The 23,594-nt window shown below is 39.7% G+C and overlaps 1 protein-coding gene across 1 annotated transcript in view; it reads left to right on the plus strand.

The window, feature by feature from the left end:
- Window positions 1-238: 238 nt before the first annotated feature.
- Window positions 239-23,594, plus strand: part of MAP3K19 (mitogen-activated protein kinase kinase kinase 19) — a gene marked incomplete at both ends in the record, with an annotated part of 55,821 nt that continues 32,465 nt past the window's right edge. The window contains 5 exons of the mRNA XM_079783150.1: window positions 239-412; window positions 7,716-7,904; window positions 9,924-10,078; window positions 12,003-12,118; window positions 14,430-14,542. Coding sequence (XP_079639276.1) covers window positions 239-412; window positions 7,716-7,904; window positions 9,924-10,078; window positions 12,003-12,118; window positions 14,430-14,542 — 747 coding nt within the window. The remainder of the gene's footprint in view (window positions 413-7,715; window positions 7,905-9,923; window positions 10,079-12,002; window positions 12,119-14,429; window positions 14,543-23,594) is intronic.

The raw sequence follows: 23,594 nt of genomic DNA on the forward strand, positions 1-23,594 counted from the left end.
TGTAAACCTACTTTTACTCCACCCTATATGTGTGCAAAGAACCAAGATTGGTGGAATTATGGGGTTTTCTCCTTTTTAAAAATTGTCTTTAAAAGCTGTTATAGTATTTTATACATAAAAGAAAGAAATGAGACCTAAAGATAGACTTTGTTACATTTGAATTACCCACTGCTTTGTTATCTCTTGTGTAATTAAATTGTTTATTTTCTCTTAAAGGCAATTATATGGAATGAACAAGATGAACAAAAATAAATTGATTCATGATTTGCTGGAAGTAGTTTCAAGAGGTGATGTGGAACTCATCTGTGACCATATTACTAAAGTCCATTCCATTCTTGGAAACCTTGATTTTCAGCATCCAAAGACTGGGAATACACCTCTCATTACTGCAGCAGAAGAAAATCTAACAGAGGTAACATGTGGTGTCCGGGGCCCATGGATACTCTTCTAACTAAGGATTCCAAGAGGAGATGTTTGGGAATAGCATTACCACCCAACTCCATGAAAGAATGTCTGAAGGCAGAAAGCAGGGGGTGGGGGATGGAGGTGGGGGGGAAGAGTGAGGGGCAACTGGAAGGAGAACCTATATAATCTAGACAGTCACCATCTTTATTTATTCCCCTACTCAGTCAACAGAATACTAGACTTCATGTTGGATACCAAGTTGAATCAAATGCAGATGTCACCTTTGAAGAGCTTATGTCTAGTGGGACCACATAATGGGGCCTGAGTTTTTTCCTCCTTTCCACCCCCACCCTCAGTTTCATCAGACCTAGAAAAGTGTACCCTATTCTAACAAATGCATATAATCCTGAAAGTAGGGAGAAAGGAGTAAATAAATAATACTAAGATGGACAAGGACACAAGATTGTCCTCTTTGTTCTAGTTACATATCCACCTAAAGTGCCTCACACATCTAGGTGCTTAATAAATGTCTATTAAATGGATAAACTAATGATTAAATAATCCATTTGGGTCTTATTGATCATTTATACCATTGTGTGTGGGAACTTATAAGACTCTTTTTAAGCATGCAGGTGAGGGTGAGGGCATGTACTGGGGGTGTGGGGGCGGCTGGGGAGAGGTCAATGGGGGGAAAAGGAGACTTATGTAATACTTTAAACAATAAAGAATTTAAATTAAAAAAAATGCCGGTGAGCCCTGGCAGGGTGGCTTAGTTGGTTAAAGTGTTATCCTATGCACCAAAAGGTTGAGGGTTCAGTCCCAGCTAGGGCACATACCTAGGTTTTGTGTTCGATCCCTGATTGAGAGGCAACCAATTGATGTTTCCTCTCTCTCTCTCTCTCTCTCTCTCTCTCTCTCTCTCTCTCTCTCTTAAAATTAATAAAAACATATCCTCAGATAAGGCTTTAAAAAAAGAATGCTGGTGACAGTGAGAACAATATGAGCACTTGGAATTGGAGATGATCAGCAAGCAGGGAGCTATAAGGGGAATTGAAAAGGGCTTAGAATGGAAAAACTACAGTGAAAAAGACAAATTTCACTCAACTTCACAGGATGGTACCTCTACAAGTTCTTGGGAATCTAAATGCAAGTGGTCCTTAACCCTGCTGGCCACTTCAATTAGCCTCTCTCTTGACTAATTCTTAGCTTTTCCCCCTCTTTTGATTCTTTTCTGTTAACACCTTTTAAACAAATTCTAAAATGTTATGTATACTTTTTAAAAAGAAGTATGTGTGCACAACTTAAAGAAAAATGAGATTAGTGTCCATATACCCACCAACCAAGCCAAAAGTCAGACATAGCCATGCATCAAAAGCTCTCTATCTGCTCCTCCTGAATTGCATCCCCCATACTTCATAATCATGATCTTGAATTTTGGGTTAATCATTTCCTTAGTTTTGCTACTTCTGCACATAATCCTAAATAATTCACTGTTTACTTTTCCTGTTTTTGAACTTTATAAGAACAAACTTGCACTGCATGTGAGTCTCTGTAACTTACTTCTGTTCATTATTATGTTTTTGAGATTCACCCACTTCAACACATGTAGCTGTGGTTTTTCATTTTTACTGCTATTTAGTATTCCATTTATGCACAACTTGTCTGTCCATCTTACTTTGATGGACAGGTGGGCAGTTTCTATATTTCTATTATTGCAAACAGTGATGCTATTTCCCATTAGCATTTAATATACTGAGATATCTCCCTTCTGATGACACATAAATTAACAAACACCTTCACTGAGCCCACATCCTCCTCTGACCACTTTCATTCCTCTTTCAGGCCTCTTCAAGTTAGCCTGATGCAATTTATTGGATTCTTGGCATAAGAAACAACACAGGGTCAGAAACAATACCATTTGCCAGAGTATTATCAGTTTTATGTCAGTTACCCAATTCCCACAGGATGATAGGAAGGGGGCCAGTTGACCTCTGCTCAAACAGTGGATTGGATTGTAGGAGAGGAACCCTAAATTTATGGAAGCCGTATCTTTTATAATGGGCATTCAGCAAACCTACTCTTTGCTCCAGAAGGAGATACTATCTCTAGCCAAGGTTATTCACTATACAAACACTACACAAATAAGCTTGAAAAGAGAGTCTGGGGAAAGGCAGTAAGACTTGTAGGAATGTAAGAGACCCAGGGAAACTTCTCTCCTAAAAATATCTACCCTTCATTTATACATTGTCTTGGTTTCTGGTGAGTTTTCCATGAGTACACCTCTCTGCTGGTCACTCTGACTAATCTATCAACAGAGACTGGGCCCAAATCCAGCAATTTGTCTCATACAACATCTAAGTAAAGCTACTACATAGGACTCCAAGCAGCAGAATGAAGCCATACTGTAGGCTAGCCTCAACCATGCTACTCAGGATCCTGGACTCCTACAGCTGAACAAATCCCATAAATCATCAGGATCTGCCATAGAAAACCAGGTGGCTTTCTTCTTAAGTTGCCCTATTCATTGTCCCATTCAATCTAAGGCATCAATCCAGTTACAGTAGCATGTATTAGCCATGACTTCACCTTGGCCCGAAAACAGGAAGTCTAGGGCAATTCTATCATCTATAATAACCCCTGGCCAGTGAATGCTGATCTGAAAGTCTTTCAGGGATGAGGTAGTGCTATTGGTAACTTCAATTTAGGAACAAATTTTGTCCTACTTTGTCTAATTGTATGACTTCTATCTTAGGAATACTTATCCACAGGGGGCACAAATGACAAGTCAACTATCCCTCTGGAAGCTCCCCCAGATAACCAATAGTAGCTTCATTTTGGGGAGAGCTCTGAAGTCATCTGAGGCTACATCATCTACTGATAGTATTTCCTTAAAGATCTGAGGCTCTCTTATGACCACCCATAAAGCATAAGTCACCATGTTTTCAGAAGGGATACAAGTTAATGTCAGGTTTTCACACAATAAGTATCTTTCCTTGGGGGGTGGGGGGAAGGTGGTGTTTACCATTGTTGGCCCCCCAAGTGGGAACTACATTAGTCAGGGGCACAGGTTGATAGTGCCTCCATGTGGCCTCTCAGCTGGCTGGTAAGCCTGAAGATTCCCAATTCAGTCTGAATAACTGAGCCTGGTCCTTGATTTGGAAGGATTATCGTATTGTTTGTCTGTGCCAGTAGCCTAGTAGCATTCATTTGCCCCACAGAATGAGTGAGTGATGGCTACAGGAATGGGAGTGAAGTGTTGATAAATGTTTTACGTGGAAGGTGCAAGATCTGGGGCTGTTGGCCACTGTTGTTAATAAACTTCTTGGTAAGGCTAAGGTAATTGGCAATTAACATTGGACTATCTGGCCGACCCAGCAGTCAGTTAAATTTAAGGTGCTTGTTAGTTTTGGAGAGCCAGGATATTTTCTTTCACAAGGGTGTTTTGATAAGAGCCACTAGCAAGCTGATATCCACTTTTCAAAAGTGATGTACCTTTTGGACATGTCAGGGAGGATCCCCAAGGGGCACCTGTGGGTGAAAACTTCCCCCCTTTGCCAAAGGTTCCCCAATTGGCAAAATTATCAGTTACAGAGAGACTCAAACCTGTATGGGGATTCCAAAGATACTCGTACTTCTCTACATAGTAACCCATCGTGGTTAAAAGAATCCTCCCTGACACTTAATGGGATTGGGAAGTTATACACTTATAATACATGAATTCCTTTTTACAGATTCAGATATAGAAGCTGCAACCATAGTACATTGAATTGACCAAAGGGCACCACCCACAGAGCCACGTTAGATTTCCTTCCCCACTGCAAACCATGCCCAAACCCCATTAGCTGAATTCATGCGCTCACTTGCCCCAAGGATCTGGGCAGCAAGCAATGTGACTTCAAGGGAACCATACAGGTTTGAGTCTCTCCCCTCCCCAAAGTTCACCAACATACTCCCATGGGTGGCCATGATCTTCAGTCCCCTTTGAAGATAGGGTTCCGTGGCCTCACTTCTAATGCTCTTTTTCCTTAAAGCAGATGAGGTTGAGGTACAGGAGGCTGTGGAGAGGTTAGGAACGTGGAGAAAGAGTGGTTACAGGCCAATAGGCAAGGTACATTTCCTTTTGGTTTCCAGAAACATGGAGGCTTCCTGTTTCTCAAGTAAATGAACTCCTGATGTTTTCAGCCCCCCTGAAGCCCTATATCAGGTGGCGAAGTAATTATTACTGGTGCCATGTATTTCAGCGTCAGGCAAGGGCTCATTGGCGACGGCCCCATTGCTTTCTGACTAGAGCTTCAGGGTGTGAAGCCTTTGGTTGACTCAGGCTTAACTTTCACAGCAGGCCTTTTACAATTTTTTAAAGGATTCTACATTAATATAAACCATTTGCTGACTCATGTTCACGATAATATCTCTTAAAATTTCACCTGATTTTAACATAAGGTCTAGGGGAGTGTTCCAGGGCAGTGGGGCTAATCCTAAGAACTTGTCTAGATTTCTTTGTGTCCATTTCTCTTTCTCCAGTGAGTCACCTTCATCAGCATTGTAACCCAATCCAGGCCAGTGAGAACCTGAACACTAGTTAATGCCTCAGCTGTAGTTTATCATGGGAATTTTTCTGTCTCTGGGAAATCCCCAAGAGAGCCATTGCTCCCTTAAAGTAGCTAAACCAACTGCAAAAAATAAAAATAAAAAAATCCAAGGCTTTACCTTCATCATGAAATGGATCTAAGGTTGTCAGCAGGAAGAGCTAAGCTGCAATAGAGGTATTATCATTCCTCCTTAATAAGCATCATGCATCTTACTACCCATATTCTAAGTGAACCAGCCATAGTTCAAAGTTGGCGTGTGTGTGTGTGTGTGTGTGTGTGTGTGTGTGTGTTTTACCATTTTAATCATGAATTTTCCTACTTCCATCCTCAGTGAAAATATGCATCTCTGTAACTGTTGTCTGAAAGGGAGTAGAATTTTCTGTCTACCCAGAACAAATCTTGGCATTATTTGCTACAATGGCATGAACCTGAGGCTGACTGGCAAATTGGTAAGGAAGATACAACCCACAGAAGAATTATCCAAAACCAGGGAATAGCTGTTTTGAACTTATTTCCTGATACACAGCCTATAACTACCTTCCTGTTTAGTTCCTTAAACAGTCATATATTGTCAATAAAGTGGAGGATCCTTTAGTGTCCAATTTACCATACAAATTGGTTAACATATTTGCTACGATTTCCCATGAACTTTCCTCATTCTTCCTCCGCCATGCCTTTCTCTCTCATCATCTCATTTTTGCAAAAGTTATCATCTGTGAAGCATCTGAGATTTTCTCCTTATATGCAAGCTATAATTTTGCCTGCCACAGTTTTAGAATCTGGCAGAAGACACAAGACTCCTGGGTCAGAGAAAAATCATAATTTATTATTCATAACTAGGGGCCTGATGCACAAAATTCGTGCAAGGGCTCGGCCCCCATCCTCTTAGCCCCTTCCACCAAGGCGGCTGCCTCTGCCTCGGCTCCCACTGCTGTGGCTTCATCCAGAAGGACATCTGGTCTAATTAGCATATTACGCTTTTATTGTTATAGATAGTAATAGCTAGCATTTGCTTCAGTTCCCTGAGCCCCAATTTCCAAAGGGCAACATAGAGAGGTGATACCTACACATACAGGGATTAGATTATAAGAGAGAAACCCTGAACTTGGGAAACCTGAGTCTTTTATAATAGCCAATAAGTAAGTCTTCCCAGTGCTCCAGAGGGAGACACTGTGTCTGTTTTCCAAGGTTGCTCACTATACAACTATCTTTAAAAACATAGTCTAAAACAAAGGCAGTCAATGCCTCTGCCATTTCCCTTGTTCCTCACCATCATATCTCCATGATCTCATTGGTCTCCCAACTTCCACTCTTCCCCACATCAATCCATTTCAGCAGCCAGAGTGATTTTGAAAAATACTTATCTGATCATGTTATTTCTCTGCTCAAAATTTTTACTGGCTCCTCATTTCCCTGAAGATTAAAACATTAATTGCCAAAAAGGGGTTGGTAAGGCCTTTCACTTTAGCTACCGATGACTTCATCACATCTCCTACCTCTGCTTCCCCATTCTTGAGCTCCAGCCATACATTCCTCCTTCCAGAGCTTTGAATGTTCTTTGTCTTCTTGTCCGCTGTGTTAGTTTGGGCTCCCATAACAAACATACCATAGTCTTGGGGACTCAAACAACAGAACTGTATTTCCTCGTAGTTCTGAAAGCTGGGAAGTCCAACATCAAGGTTCTGGCTGATTCAGTTTCTGATGGGAACTCTCTCCTTGACTTGGCAGAGGGAGACAGAGAGAGAGGGAGCGGGAGGGAGAGGAAGAGACAAGCAAAGAGAGAGAGATGATGTCTCTTCTTACAAGGACACTAATCCTATCAGATCAGGATCCTAGTCTTATAATCTTATTTAACCTTAATTACTTCTTAGAGGCCCTCTCTCCAAATACAATCACATTGCTTGTTAGGGCTTCAACATATGGATTTTTAGGAGACAATTCTGTCCATAGCATTCACAGTACTTTGTTCATACTATATCCTTTGCTTGAAACAATCTTTCCCAGCAGTCTCTGCCTAGTTAACTGAGTCTGATTCCACAGTTCTCAACTTAGACATCACTTTTTCCAGAAAGTCTTCCCAGCCCCTCTAAGACAGCTGAATAGGTTTCTTCTATGTGCCCCCCCCCCCCCGCCAGTTTTCTGTATTTATTCTATTGTTGCATATATCACACTGTGTTGCAATTGCCTTTTTATCCATCTCTGTTCCTCACTAGATTGTAAATGCCTTAAAGGCTGGTCATCTGTCTTGTTCATTGTTGGGGTCTCAGCACCAAGAACAGCTCTTTATACACGCACTAGTCACTCAGACCATATTTGTTGAATAAATTAAGCCTCCATCATTTTAAACAGAGTTCATTCTTTCCCTAGAAATACTTGTAACATTCAATAATCTATAAGCCTGAATTTTTGGGTTTGATATTCTGAACTACAGATGATACTAATAGGAGTTGAAAGTGTTATGTGAATTTAACATGAAATACTCACAGACCTCCAGTTTGAAAAAGCTATAGTATCCTCAAACCATCCACATCATGGAGATTTAAAAAAAAATGCAAATAGCAATCACCTGCTTCCAAGTTAATTCTTTATTCTTATGCCCCTTTTCGTCTCCTTTCCTGTATCATGAATCGAAGCCATGTATGTCTAAGTAAGTTTTCCACTCAGCCCTGAAAACACCATTGGTACTCAACAATGCGAAATAAGAATGTTGTGGCATTGCAGGTTGTTGAGTTTCTTCTGGAAAAGGGAGCAGATATCACCCTTTGCAATTACGACCACCGAACCGCGGTCCATGTGGCTAATTGTGGTGTCCGAAGGCAGCTCTTGGCCACCCATGGAATCCAGGCTTCCCAAATGCAACTTCTGCGAAGTTCCTGGCAAGGTGATCTTGAACAACTTCAGCAATTGTTGGTCAGTCAAATCAATGCTAACTCCTACCTTTGGGTGGGTGGGTGGGTGGGTGGGTGGTAAGAAGGGCACAGACTACATACGACTCCTTTTAAAGAAAAATAACTCCATTTCAAACGCAGTCCCAGGAAATTCCAGGCAGGAAATATGAGCAAGAAACAGAATCAAACGGGACACTGGGGTGAAAACAAGATAATAAAGAACAAAGCAGCAGCCTTTTTCCCTTCCTGCAGCTGGAAGCCAGAAGTCGGCAGCGCCCCCGGGAAATAATGCGCTCCCAGGGTGCCCCTGGAGAGCCACTGTCAACTTGCTCAGAGGCGTTCCCTTGACATCGGTGCCATTTGTACAGCTGCTGTTTAGATCCCTCTGGACTAGTTGCAGTTATTAGCTTTACCTTGAAAAGGGAACCAGAGAGCCTGTGCTTTGCATAATATTTAGCTGTGACTACAGGAGTTAAGAGGACACATTTTTTAAGTGCTTTCTTCTTAGGGTATTGATCTTCTTGTTTAGATTTTCTACCCATTGATATTCTTTCCCAATCAAACTTGCAAAACTATATCCATAACCAAGGACACTAATTATTGGTGGCCACTGCTTACTCTTGGCATTTACCCTCAGAGATACTGTCAGATCACATGACCTTCTCACTGAAAGAAAATCAATGGCTGCTAGGAAACCAGTTTCTTCCCTTCCCTGATGGAAGAGACACAAATAGATAAAGGAAAAGTGAACAATATTATCGTCACCTAGAGTTCAAGAAAATATACAACAAAATCCAAAGGGCTCTACATTTTTTGTTGTATTAAATGATCATCTAAAATTGCCATATGTCATGAATTCTGGCTTAGAATTTTTTTTTGAAAGACAGTAAATTTTATTTTATTGGTATTTGCAACATACCCATAGTTGTAATCCAATGTCTGTTTACTTGACCACATTTTTCACCCCTAAAGATTGGCAGCCGAGTTTTAAGAAACTAATGGCTATAACTGGACCCCAGAGCCTAATCCACAGATGCTGAATTAATGTGTGTTGTAAGATTACAAAATTAATGTGCTGTTGTAAGGTTCGAAATGTTCATGTTGGTCCTAGCTAATAATAAACGTTGATATAAGAGGCAGTTTCTTTTCAGAGGCCGAAAAAAAAAAAAAGTTAACTAATTAATTCCCAGAACACCACTCTGAGGTAATATCATTATCTCTAGTTTGTCCCTAGAGAAACTGAGGTAAAGACACTATGTTCATATGGCATAAAGTGAAATGGAGGTGAAAATTAGTGAGTTACTTTAGTCTATGAAATAAACAATTTTGATAATTTAGCCTTCCAGTGGCTTTTCAGTTTTGAGTTATCCAAATTAAAATTTTAATTAATTTAAAACATTAAAACAACAAATAACATATATATCCACCATTTGATTATATAAGTACAGTTAAATGAGTGGCCTTACTATTGTAACGCAGGCATCATTACAAAAACATTTATTGAGCATGTGTCTGACGCTCTGCTCTCCGATCACCAGAACAACCCTGCAGGGAACACGCTGTTATTCCTGCGTTATAGCTGAGGACTGTGAAGGCCAGTGAGGAGGGTTGCCAGGTTTTGCAAATAAAAATACAGGACACTCAGTTAAATTTGAATTTTAAATAAATATCACCCCCTTTTTTTTTTTTTTTTTGTATAATTACGTCCCGGATGAAAATTATTCATTGTGTAACTGGTGGTATCCCTTATTTTATCAGGGTGATTTAATCACCTTTTAACAGAGTGTCCTTGATATAACCCTATCAGGGAGGTTAAATAACCAACTTAAAAAGCTAAAATTCACGCCCCTCCCCCCCCCCCAGGTCTGTCTGCCTCTCAGGCCTGTGTTCTTTCAATTCATCAGCTCCCTCCCAATATACATATTGAGAAAGAAGGTATTGAAGTCAAAATAAGAATTTGGCCAAGCAATGAAAATGCAAAGATTAGTATAAATAGACATCCAGAAAAACATAACGTAAATAAAGCTTCACGTTTTTAAAGGCATCTGAAGAGTTCCTGGACATAAATTTCCCAAACCAGCATGGCCTGACCCCTCTGATGCTGGCTGTGAGAGACGTGGACCTGTTTGAGAGTCTTGAGATGTCAACAGTCTACAGACCCGAGGAGGTTCTGGCTGAGCTCCTCAGGCACCACGCGTGAGTATGAGTGGTCAGTCAGCACCAGTGCAAGGGCATATGTGCCATTCTTACTTACAGGAGTCATTTCGATGTTTAAATATGTATACTAAATGCACATGCATGTTCACAAAAGGGACTTCGTAGTTGCAAAGTGATGCACAGATGCTAGATGTTGCTATCTGTTATTTTTATTACATTGGTCCTTTGTTTTGTTTACTAAATATTCTTTTTTTGTCTACCTTCAGGATACCCAACTAACAGGTCATTAGGGCATCCTGAGAAGTTACATTTTGATGTTTTTATAAAGAAGCTTTAAAAGCATAAGACACATTTTTTTGAACACCCACAGCTAGTTAGAATAATTAATTTATCTAATCAAAATAGCAAAACAAAAGTTTTTTGGCACCAATTGGGATTACAGAGTTGGAAAGGAAAAATACAACATGCAATTTGGACGGCTGATTGCATTATACTTTGCTATTTGTTAAACCCTGGCTTAAAATACTTACTCTTTTGGTAGTTACTGGGAATGTCAGATAATTCTGTAGTATGTAGCTCCCTACCCTCAAGATGTTACTAATTATTTTGGAAAGCATTGTCCATTGTCTAAAGCAATTTATAGTAGTGATTTCCAGTTACCTAGAAATTACTACATGCCAACATGTTCTTTTAGGAGGGGGCAAAGAAAATAAGTCAGAGGTTAACAAACAGTCTCTCATGTTAGAATTGGTTTCCTAATGCTGTTTGTTACCTAGATATCTTGTCATCAAATAAGAACAGATGGCCCAAGCTTTTTCCATATGGATTTTGTTATGGAAAAAACAAAGGAAAGGGGGCCTTCAAAAAGAAAAGTATACTTCAAAATGTGAGCTATTTTTAAAATATTAGTATTAAAGGTTGAAGATGGAAGTTTGACACTACCTCAGAATTTAGTGTTGAGAAACATCTGAGGAGATTGTTAAAAATGGAGGTTACTAGATACCACCCCAGAGAGGGTGCTCAATAGTCCTGAAGTGGGTCCAGAATACAGGAGATCAAAGGAGAAACACTCTCAAGACAGATGAACAAACTGAGGTCCCTAAAAGTTAGTGCTTGCCATTGATCCAGGTAGTGACAGTCTCCTGACCCTTGATCTTATGCTATTTCTTTTGAATCATGACCTTGGTGGAGAAAAGGCCATAACAGAATATTGTTGTAGATCATAAAACATTACCCATAACAATAGATTCAAATTCAAAGGTATTAGATCGGAGACCATGATCAACTCTCTCCTTGTCTCAGAACATGACTAATGAAGTTTTATCATTGTTTCCCTCACTATGACCTGTTGATAGAGTTCTCATCATTTACCCTCTGGATCTCTCTGAGCTGATGTTAGGATTCAGTACGGCATAGAGAGGATATTAGTGCTGTTGCAAGAAGCCCTAAGATCAGCCAATTGGGCTTAAAAACCACAGAGCAAAGAAAGAAAAATGAAATGACCATGCAGAGAGGAATTTTATGACAAGATCATTCCACGCAACCAAGAGCATATCGGCTTAATTTTAAAGAGAGATTATGTCATTCTACTATTTTGAATGATAAAAGGATTAGAAAAAAAAGAGATCAAGAAGGTAACCAGTTAGCTAAAACATTGGAAAGAAAAAGAATCAAGTCAACTATTTGGAATGATAAGACCATGGTTTATCAATATGTTTTTATCTTTACTGAATTTATGCATCACTAAAGAATTATGAAAGTTTATGTTCAAAAATTTTCTGCATATATTATAATGTTTTATAAAAAATTGTCACTATCTCATACATTTTGAAGTAATTATTTTATCCCCAAACTATGTAAGATTGCCTTCATTTATTTGATGTCAATATTTTTCCTTCCATATCATTTTCTTTTTTGAACAGATTTAACTAATAACCTTTGATGTTGATTCTATTTCTCCTAGAGATCCTAAGCTCTGCGATTTTAGTGGAAAATCAGCAATACATTATGTGTCACAAATAAAGAGTTTTAAGAAACAGCAGTTATTGGACATGCTAATGAATTCTATGCCAAAACCAGGTAAATATTCCTATTTCACTTGCAAATTTCCCCAAATATAAGGGCCCTAGTAGAAATCTTTCTTTTTCTACATGTATTTGATGGATCCATTTTAAGAAATATATCTGACAACTATTTATTGAGCAGTGACTAAAAGCCCATGACTAGGTTCTCTGAGGGATGCAAAGAAGTCTACGATATGATCCAAACTTTTGAAAGTGCTCAGTCTGGTCAGGGACATATCACATAAGTCAGAGGAGAAAGAACTCATTGGGAACTTGAAAGGGGAAGGGAATTATGGTGGTTCTTGGATGCTGGATGAGATATGGTAGGAAGAAACAAAGAGAAGGTTAGATATAGATGGGGAAAGATAGTCTGTGCAAAGACACGGTGACAGCCACAGCAAAAGGCATAAAGGAAAAAAATGCCACTGAGCAACATATGATTTTGTGCAACCTGCTTGACTTTATTGTTTCATTGACTTTTTGTTTGAAGCTTCTGGTCAGGAAACAAGGGGGTCTCGTGGAAGAGGTGAGACTCAGTCCGGTCCTTGAAAAATGATGGGATTTGATTTTGTGGAGCAGAGGCACCGTGCTGTAAGAGAGCAGGTTATCTCAGGGCCAAGCAGGAGTCCAGACTGAAAGTTCATGTCAGGGAAAATGAACACATAACATCAGATGCATAAAGAAAGTGTGTCCATTGAGGACCCATTAAATGTAAAGCTAAGGATATCCCTTTTTCCCCCCAATAAAATAGAATCACTAAAGAATTTTGAACCAGAGAATGATAAAAGCCCTGATTTAGGAAAATTAACCTGTTCTTATTGTGTAGGATGGATTCAAAGAAAGAGACTCATGGCAGGGAACTCTATTAAGAAAGTATGTGGTGGCCCTGACTGGTTTGACTCAGTGGATAGAGCGTCGGCCTTGTGACTGAAGGGTCCCAGGTTCAATTCTGGTCAAGGGCATGTACCGTGGTTGCGGGCACATCCCCAGTAGGGGGTGTGCAGGAGGCAGCTGATCCATGTTTCTCTCTCATCGATGTTTCTAACTCTCTATCCCTCTCCCTTTTCTCTCTGTAAAAAAATCAATAAAATACATTTTTAAAAAAAAGAAAGAAAGTATATGGTGGAAAGAACTAGGAAAAGAGTCCTTGGGCAAGGTGTTATAGTGGTCTGTTAATGTGGTGCATTTAATAGATATTGTGAAAGAATTCACAGAACTTTGTGATGTAAAGTTGATAGTGAAGACACAAAGAAAAAAGTTGAGTGAGAGTTGAGTCAAACATGATTTCGAAGGTTCAGCCCTGGGATGTGGGAAGATGGGAATACAATCAACAAACTAGAAGAACACTGGTTTTGTGAGGATACTGAAGGGTAAAATGTTCTAAAAATAATTGTACTGATGGAACCTGGGCACTTTCAAGTAGCAATTTTCTGTAGGATAGGGCTTCTGGGAAAGGGTGGGTTGATATATCAGTCCTGGAGTTCTCTACACAACAGAGATCATAAGGACCTGAGAGTGGACAAGATCAATGAAGGATTGATGATGGGGAGAAAATTGCGGGGTACTGAGGTGAGGAGGTGCCCCCACCGTTAGAGAGTGGTGTGCACATAGGAGAATTGGGAGAGAGTTGCAAGAGGAATAAATGGACACAATATCAAATTAGAAAGGAGTTTACAAAGCAGATATGGTAGGAAGTGGGAACTTTCAATGACAGGATAGAGGCAGAAGATAGATTGCAAAGAGTAAAGAAGGAAAATATGATGAAGAAATAGAGGGTCTGAGTATAGATCACTTGTTCAATCTTGTTTCAGTTACAAGATAAATAAATGGAAGAGCCATTGGAAGAGGAAGACGTTGTCATCCAAGAGCCCATGCTTATTTGGGGAAGGCAGGCTGGCAGGAGGGGGATGAATATGAGAACAGTGCCCCTCAGGAGCTAACAGGGAGTTCACTGATGGGTGTCTGAACCTTGTTAATTTAACGTGGCTTCAATGCTAGACAGGACGTGTGCTCACAGTAGCTAAATGTTTTTCTCTTTGGCAACTATAAAGCAAATATAATTTCCAGCCCATTGTTAGCAGTTTCACTTGGCAACTTTACCTAATTTTAAAAAAACAACAAACAAACAAAACCTCATTTATTCTGTGGATTCATGTTGTCCTCACATCTCTTCCTGTGAAAATTATTCCCTGAAACTTCATCAGGATCCCAGATCACTATCTTAGGAAAATCTTTGACAAAATGGAACTGATGTTAGAACCAGGAGCTAAATCTTCCTGTGAAATTGAGATGAGTCTTATCAAAACACATTATGTTTCTTTTGGCAGACAGACATGCTGAATCATTGCTTGACATTTGTCACGATACAAACTCTTCTCCAACTGATATGACAGTTACCCAAAACCAAAATGTACTCTTGCAAAGTGTCAGCAGCAGTGAGGTAAGATGCTCTCCGTAAAGAAACAGCCAACGAAGAATGGATACTTCATCTACTGCTTCATTTGTGTTGCTTAAATATCTTATAACAATTACTACAATTATATTTTAATGTAATCATAGAGAAATTTAAAGCACATTAAATAAGACAGTGTTCTTGGAGTTTAATCTCAGAGCAGTAATTAGCTAGTCAACTCTTAGTCTCATGCATTGAGTGTGTATATGTGTGTATCTAATACCACAAAATATTGTGGCATCTGCACTAAATAATAAAGTGTGGCTTGTGAATCTGATTGTGTCAAATTCATCACAGGGTACCACAAAGGAGATGCCTCCTCTTGTCTCTAGCTGTCACCCGCTGCCTGTGATGAATGACTCCACCAAAAGTTCCTATTACTATAGTAACAGTACAAGTAGCACACACGGTGATCCATAGGAAACTGTGGAATGGTACCCAAGATTTACAACAAATTAGTAACAGTGGTTGTCTATGGGGAGAGAATTATAGATGTACTTTAACGGTATCCTTATTTGTACCTTTTGAGTTTTTATAAAAATTAACATAACCCAAAGAGTTAAAAATATTACTACTCAGTATTTTATTGATCAGAAAAAAATATGTCTACACAATTGTTTATTTTTAAAAATTAATGAGGTATGGACTATATTATTTAAAAATAATAATGCGTTTTGGAGTTGGTGGAGTAAACACGTTTCAGTCCCTTTCTCCTTTCAAAAATCATCCCCAAACAACAAAGAAAATGAAAAACAGAAAGAAAAATTTAAACCTTTTATTTTGAAATAATTATAGATTCACAAGAACTTATACATAGTAGTCTTTCGTGTCCTTCACCAACTTCCCCTAGTGAGAAATATTGTTCTAACTTTAGTACATTGTCAAAACTAGGAAAATGACACTGACACAATGCAATAAACTAGACTACAGACCTTCCTTGGATTTCACTAGTCTTTGCATGCATGCCTTTCTCTTTTTTTCTGTTTGTGTATGTCTGTGTGCAGTGTTCTATGACATTTTATCAAAATATAAAACTGTTTTGTCACCACAAGTAATTCCCTCTACTACCCTCTTTATAACCACACACACACACACACACACACACACACACACACACACACCCCTCTTCTATAACTCTTGGCAACCACTGATCTGTTCTCCATATCTATAATTTTTTTTCATTTCAGAAATGTCATATAAATGGAATTATCATATATGTAAACTTTTGAGATTGGATTTTTCTATTCAGCTTAATGAATATATGCTGATAGATCCAAGCTGTGTGTGTCAATAGTTTCTTTGGATGACTAAGTAATATTCTGTGACACAGAGGTCCCCCAGTTTATTTAGCCATTCGCCCATTGAAAGACATTTGGGTTGTTTGCAGTTTGGGGCTATTACAAATAAAGCTACTATGAACATTTGTGTACAGATTTTTGTACACACTTGTTTTCATTTCTCTAGGATACGTGCCCAGAAGTCCAATTATGAGATCATATATATGTGATGTATGCTTACTTAAAAAAAAGCCCAACAGTTTTCCAGAGTGATGCTCTTATTTTATCTTCCCACCAGCAATAAATGAGAGATCCAGTTTCTTTACACCTTTGTCAGCATTTGGTACTGTCAGTATTTTTTAGTTTAACCATTCTTTTTTTTTTTTTTTTTTTTTTCTTTTTTTTTTTTTTTTTTTTCAATTTTTTTATTAAGGTATTATATGTGTACATATCTTACCATTTCCCTCCCCACACCCCCCTCCCATATATGCCCCCACCCCCCAGAGTTTTGCATCCATTGGTTATGCTTATATGCATGCATACAAGTCCTTTGATTGATCTCTTATCTCCCCCACCTCTCCCTAACCTTCCCCTTGTAATTTGACAGTCTGTTTGATGCTTTACTGTCTCTGTATCTATCTTTTTGTTCAAGATTATAATGTTCTTTATTATCCATAAATGAGTGAGATCATGTGGTATTTTTCTTTCATTGACTGACTTATTTCACTTAACATAATGTTCTCCAATTCCTCCCAGGTTGCTGCAAATGATGAGAATTCCTTCTTTTTTATGGCAGCATAGTATTCCATTGTGTAGATGTACCACAGTTTTCTGATCCAGTCATCTGCTGACGGGCACCTAGGCTGTTTCCAAATCTTAGCTATGGTGAATTGTGCTGCTATGAACATAGGGGTGCATATATCCTTTCTAATTGGTGTTTCTAGTTTCTTCGGATATATTCCCAGGAGTGGGATTACTGGGTCAAATGGGAGTTCCATTTTCAGTTTTTTGAGGAAACTCCATACTGTTCTCCACAGTGGCTGCACCAGTCTGCAATCCCACCAGCAGTGCACGAGGGTTCCTTTTTCTCCGCATCCTCGCCAACACTTGTCGTTTGTTGATTTGTTGATGATAGCCATTCTGACAGGTGTGAGATGGTACCGCATTGTTGTTTTGATTTGCATCTCTCGGATAATTAGTGACGTTGAGCATGTTTTCATGTGTCTCTTGGCCTTCCTTCTGTCTTCTTTTGAAAAGATTCTATTTAGGTCTGTTGCCCATTTTTTTATTGGATCTTTTATCTTCCTTTTATTAAGTTGTATAAGCTGCCTGTAGATGTTGGAGATTAAACCTTTATCAGTGATGCCATTTGCAAATATGTTCTCCCATGCAGTGGGCCTTCTTGTTGTTTTGTTGATGGTTTCTTTTGCTGTGAAAAAGCTTTTTATTTTGATGTAGTCCCATTTGTTAATTTTCTCTTTAGCTTCCATTGCCCTAGGGGCAGTGTCAGTGAAGAATTTCTTTTGGCATATGTCTGACATTTTGCTGCCTGTGGATTGCTCTAGTATTTTTATGGTTTCCCGTCTTATGTTTAAGTCCTGTATCCATTTTGAGTTTATTTTAGTGTATGGCGTAAGTTGGTGATCAAGCTTCATTTTTTTGCATGTATCTGTCCAATTTTCCCAACACCATTTATTGAAGAGACTGTCTTTATTCCATTGTATGTTCATGCCTCCTTTGTCAAATATTAATTGAGCATAGTGGTTTGGGTCAATATCTGGATTCTCTATTCTGTTCCATTGATCTATATGTCTGTTCTTGTGCCAGTACCAGGCTGTTTTGAGAACAGTGGCTTTGTAATACAGCTTGAAATCTGGTATTGAGATCCCTCCTACTTTATTCTTCTTTCTCAGGATTGCTGTGGCTATTCGGGGTCTTTTTTTATTCCAGATGAATTTTTGGAGAGTTCTTTCAAGGTCTGTGAAATATGCCGTTGGTATTTTAATGGGGAGTGCATTGAATCTATAGATTGCTTTGGGTAGTATGGACATTTTAATGATGTTGATTCTACCAATCCATGAACATGGTATGTTCTTCCATCTGTTTACGTCTTCCTCTATCTCTTTTTTCAGTGTCCTGTAGTTTTCCGTGTATAGGTCTTTTACCTCCTTAGTTAAGTTTATTCCTAGGTATCTTAATTTTTTTGGTGCGATGGTAAATGGGATTGCCTTTTTAGTCTCTCTGTCTGTAAGTTCACTATTGGTGTATAGAAAGGCCATAGATTTCTTGGCGTTAATTTTGTATCCTGCTACATTGCCGAATTCATTTATTAAGTCTATTAGTTTTTTGACGGAGTCTTTCGGATTTTTTATGTACAATATCATGTCGTCTGCAAATAAAGACAGCTTTACTTGTTCTTTTCCAATTTGGATGCCTTTTATTTCTTCTTCTTGTCTAATTGCAATGGCTAATACTTCCAGTACTATGTCAAACAGGAGTGGTGAGAGTGGGCATCCCTGTCTTGTTCCTGTTCTTAGGGGAAATGTTTTTAGTTTTTGTCCATTGAGTATGATGTTTGCTGTGGGTTTATCATATATAGCTTTTATTATGTTGAGGTATGAGCCATCTATTCCCACCTTGTTGAGAGTTTTTATCAAGAAAGGGTGTTGGATTTTGTCAAATGCTTTTTCTGCATCAATTGATATGACTATGTGATTTTTATCTTTCAATTTGTTTATGTGATGTATCACGTTTATTGATTTGCGGATATTGTACCATCCTTGCATTCCTGGGATAAATCCTACTTGGTCATGGTGTATGATCTTTCTGATGTACTGCTGGAGCCGATTTGCTAGAATTTTGTTGAGGATTTTGGCATCTATGTTCATGAGGGATATTGGTCTGTAATTCTCTTTCATTGTGTTGTCTTTATCTGGTTTTGGTATTAGGGTGATGCTGGCTTCATAGAAGGAGCTTGGAAGTGTTCCTTCCACTTGAATTTTTTGGAATAGTCTGAGGAGGATAGGTTTTAGTTCTTCCTTGAATGTTTGGTAAAACTCTCCTGTGAAGCCATCAGGCCCCGGGCTTTTGTTTGTCGGAAGCTTTTTGATGACTGCTTCAATTTCGTCCATAGTTATTGGCCTATTGAGCTGTTTAGATTCTTCTTGATTGATTTTTGGAAGGTTATATTTTTCTAGGAATATGTCCATTTCCTCCAGGTTGTCCAGTTTGTTGGAATAGAGTTGTTCGTAGTATTTTGTAACAATCCTTTGTATCTCAGCGGGGTCTGTTGTTATTTCACCTCTTTCATTTCTGATTTTGTTTATTTGGGTCCTCTCTCTTTGCTTCTTGGTGAGCCTGGCTAGAGGTCCATCAATCTTGTTTATCCTTTCAAAGAACCAGCTCTTGGTTTTGTTGATCTTATGTATTGTTTCTTTGGTCTCTATGTCATTTATCTCCGCTCTGATCTTTGTTATTTCCTTCCTTCTGGTTACACTGGGCTTTTCTTGCTGCTCTTTTTCTAGCTCTTTGAGTTGTAGGGTTAAGTAATTTATTACCATTGTTTCTTGTTTTTTGCAATAGGCCTGTAGAGCTATGAACTTCCCTCTCAAGACTGCTTTCGCTGTGTCCCATAGATTTTGGATTGTTGTGTTTTCATTGTCATTTGTTGCCATGATGTTTTTTATTTCTTCCTTGATCTCTCTGGTGACCCAGTCCTTGTTTAATAGCATGCTGTTTAGTCTCCATGTGTTTGATTTCTTTGGATTGTATTTATTGTAGTTGATTTCCAGTTTTATGCCACTGTGATCTGAGAAGATGCTTGATATAATTTCTATCTTCTTGAATTTGAAGAGACTTTGCCTGTGACCCAGCATATGGTCTATCTTTGAAAATGACCCATGTGCACTTGAGAAGAATGTATATTCTGTGGCTTTGGGGTGAAATGTTCTGAAGATGTCAATTAATTCCATCTGGTCTAGTGAGTCATTTAGGATTGCTGTTTCTTTGCTGATTTTTTGTTTAGAGGATTTGTCCAGTGGTGATAGTGGGGTATTAAAGTCTCCTACTATGATTGTGTTGCTATTAATCTCTCCCTTGATATCCTCCAGGAGTTTTTTTATGTATTTGGGTGCTCCTATATTGGGAGCGTATATGTTTACCAGATTTATTTCTTCTTGTTGGATTTCTCCCTTTAGTATTATGAAGTGGCCTTCCTTATCTCTTGTTATGGCATTTACTTTGAGGTCTATTTTGTCAGATATAAGTATTGCTACCCCAGCTTTTTTTTCATTTCCATTTGCCTGAAAGATATTTTTCCATCCCTTCACTTTCAATCTGTGTGAGTCTCTTGTTCTGAGGTGGGTCTCTTGTAGACAGCATATATATGGGTCGTGTTTTTTTATCCATTCAGCTACTCGATGTCTTTTGATTGGAGCATTTAGTCCGTTTACATTTAAAGTTATTACTGAAAGGTATTTGTTTGCAGTCATATCTATTTTTGTGTCTGTATTCCTTCTTACCTGTTTATTTCTTCTTTTTACAGTATTCCCTTTAGCAATTCTTGCATTGCTGGTTTGGTGGTGATAAACTCCCTGAGGCTTTTTTTGTCTGCAAAGCTCCTGATTTCCCCTTCAATTTTGATTGATAGTCTTGCTGGATATAGTATTCTTGGATTCAGTCCTTTGCTTTGCAACACTTTGTATACCTCCTTCCATTCACTTCTAGCTTGTTGTGTTTCTGATGAGTAATCATTTGACAATCTGATGGGTGTTCCTTTGTAGGTAACTCTCTGTCTCTCTCTTGCCGCCTTTAGGATTCTCTCTTTATCATTTATATTTGCCATTGAAATTATGACATGTCTTGGCGTGGGTCTTTTGGGGTTGATCCTGCTTGGGACTCTCTTTACTTGCGTAACTTTTATCTTTCCCATATCTGGGAAGTTTTCTGTCATTATTTCTTCAAATAGATTTTCTAATCCCTGCTGCTCTTCTTGTCCTTCTGGCAGCCCTATTATACGCATGTTACTTCGTTTCATGTTGTCCCGTAGTTCCCTTAGGCTTTCCTCCTGCTTTTTAATTTTTTTCTCCAATTGCTGTTCAGCTTGAGCTTGTTTCTGTACCTGATCTTCTAACTCACTAATTCGGTCCTCTGCTTCTTGTAGTCTACTGTTGAAACTTTCCATGGTGTTTTTGATTGTAGCTATATCACTTTTCATTTCTTCCTGATTCTTGCATAAGTTGTTGATTTTCTCATCCATCCGATGTATAAATTCCATGACCATTACTCTGAATTCCTTTTCGGTCATGTTGCAAGCTTCATTTTCACTAATTTCCTTTCTTGGCGACTCCACATTTTCTTTCCTCTGTGAGTTATTTCGTTTCCCCATTCTGGCTATTACCAGAAAGCTTAAGCTTCTGTTTGCGTGGACCTGGGCCGTGTGCTGTGGGGACTTCGCTCCACCCTAGTTTCACTGAAGTGCTCTGACACTAGGATGTGTGGCTGTCTTTGGTTGGTGGGAACCAGACTTGCCCAGGATCAGTGTCCCCAGTGTTCCGTGTGGTCTCGTGTGCACATTTAGAATCAGGGGCCCTGTCTGCACTACACTGTTGGTATGTGCCGAGAATGAGATCCTTAGCATGTGCCAGGAGTCAGAGTTTCCCTGTGTCTGCACCAAGACTCGAGTGTCAAAGTCTCTGTTGCCTTGTGCGGTTTCTCGTTGAGAATCAGGGTCCCTGTGTGTGCACGCACCAACAATTGGGGTCGCTGGCTCTTAGTGTGAATGCGCTGTGAGTCAGGGATCCCAGGCAGCTGTGTCCGGCGTGCCAAATTCCCTGAAGTGGAGCTGCGTCCTGTGTGTGCTCTCTCTGCTGAGCCAAACCGGCTAGAGCGCACTTTCTTAAAAACCTGAAGGTGAGCCGGCTCAGTGCACTCTCCCAAAGTCCCAGAAGGGGGGCGGAGTCCGTCCTGCGCGCCAAATTCCCCAAAGGGAAGCCCCTCTGTGCTGGCTCTTAAGAATCTCCGAAGGGGGAGCTGTGACCCGCGAGCCAAATTCCCCCAAATTCCCCGAAGGGGAGCCCTCTGTGCGCACTGACAGATTTCCCCGACGGGGAGCTGCTTCTGTCCCGTGCGCGAGCGCGCGCCAAATTCCCTAAGAGGGAGCGCGTCCCTGCGCAAAGCTCGGCAGCTTGGGCCGGGGGCGGGTCTATCAGTTACTATGGCGCTGTCTGTGCGCGCTGTGCGCGCTCCTGTGAGCAGCTAGGGCGAAGGGCGCGTCTATCAGTTACTATGGCGCTTTCCGCGCGCTGTGGGCGCTCAGCAGCTTGGGGGAGGGGCAGGTCTATCAGTTACTATGGCGCTATCAGCGCCTGCGAGGAGGGGGATAGGCTCTTTGACTCACGGAAATCTGCCGGGAAGTCTGGATTCTTGTTGTTTGTTTGTCTGAAGCTGTGATAGCAGTTCTCTGTCCCCGGTGGCTGCAGGGTCCTGGTTTGTGTCAGAAGCCAGGATCTGAGTCTCAGGCAGCTCTGTTTCTCAAGATGGCGTGGTCTCTGCGTCCGCACCAGCCGCCGAGAAGTGTCCGCTTTGTGCGCGGGGCTCCGCCGTCTAGGGCTGCCCTGTTCGGGAGCCCCTTGGAAGACCTGCAGAATCTAACTGACCCTATCTCATACACACACACACACCACACACATCTACACTCTCCTCTATGGGTTCCTCACTCACACTCTCTCTCTCCCTACCTTCCTGCCGGTCGCCATCTTTTTCCCTAGTTTAACCATTCTGATAACTGTGTGGTGGTGTCTCATTGTAGTTTTAATTTGTATTTCCCTAATGGCCAATGCTGAACATTTTTTCATGTGTTTCTTTGCCATTAGCATGAATCATCTAAGTCTTTTGTCTACTTTCTAATTGGATTGTTCATTTTCTTATTTTTGGGTTTAAAGAATGCTTTATATAGTCTGGATATATGATTCACACATATTTTTCTGCTAGTTGAAAAACTTGGCTTACTTTTTCCACCCTTTTTTTTTTATCCTCACCTGAGGATCTGTTTTTATTGATTTTTAGAGAGCTAGGAAGGGAAAGAGGGAGAGAGAGAAACACTGATATGAAAGAGAAACATTGATCAGTTGTGCCCCTGACCAGGGATGGAACCTGAAACGTAGGTATGTACCTGACTGGAATTGAACTTGCAGCCTTTTGGTGTATGAGACGATTCTCCAACCAACTGAGCCACCCACCAGGGCACTTTTTCACCATTTAAAAAAATTTTATTTTTATTTTTCAATTAGAGTTGACGTACAATAATTGCATTCGTTTCAGGTGTACAACCCAGTGATTAGACATTATATAACTTATGAAGTAATCACCCTGATAAATCTCACACTCATCTGACACCATACACAATTATTACAATATTACTGACTATTCCCTATGTTGTGCTTTACATCCCTGAGACTTTTTATAACTGGCAATTTGTACATCTTAATCTCCCCCTCTTTTTACCCATCCCCCACAACCATCAAAATGTTCTCTCTTTCAGGTCTGCTTGTTTGTTTATTGTTTTTTAGATTCCAATGTAAGTGAAATCAGATGGTATTTGTCTTTCTCTGTTTGACTTATACTCAGCAAATACACTCTAGGTCCATCCATGTTGTTGCAGATGGCAGGATTTCATTTCTTTCTATGGCTGAATCATATTTCATTGTACATATGCATAACTTCTTTAGCCATTCATCTATTGATTGACACTTAGGTTGCTTCTA

This window comes from Cnephaeus nilssonii, assembly GCF_951640355.1.
Source record: "Cnephaeus nilssonii genome assembly, chromosome: 10".
NCBI classification, from domain to species: domain Eukaryota; kingdom Metazoa; phylum Chordata; class Mammalia; order Chiroptera; family Vespertilionidae; genus Cnephaeus; species Cnephaeus nilssonii.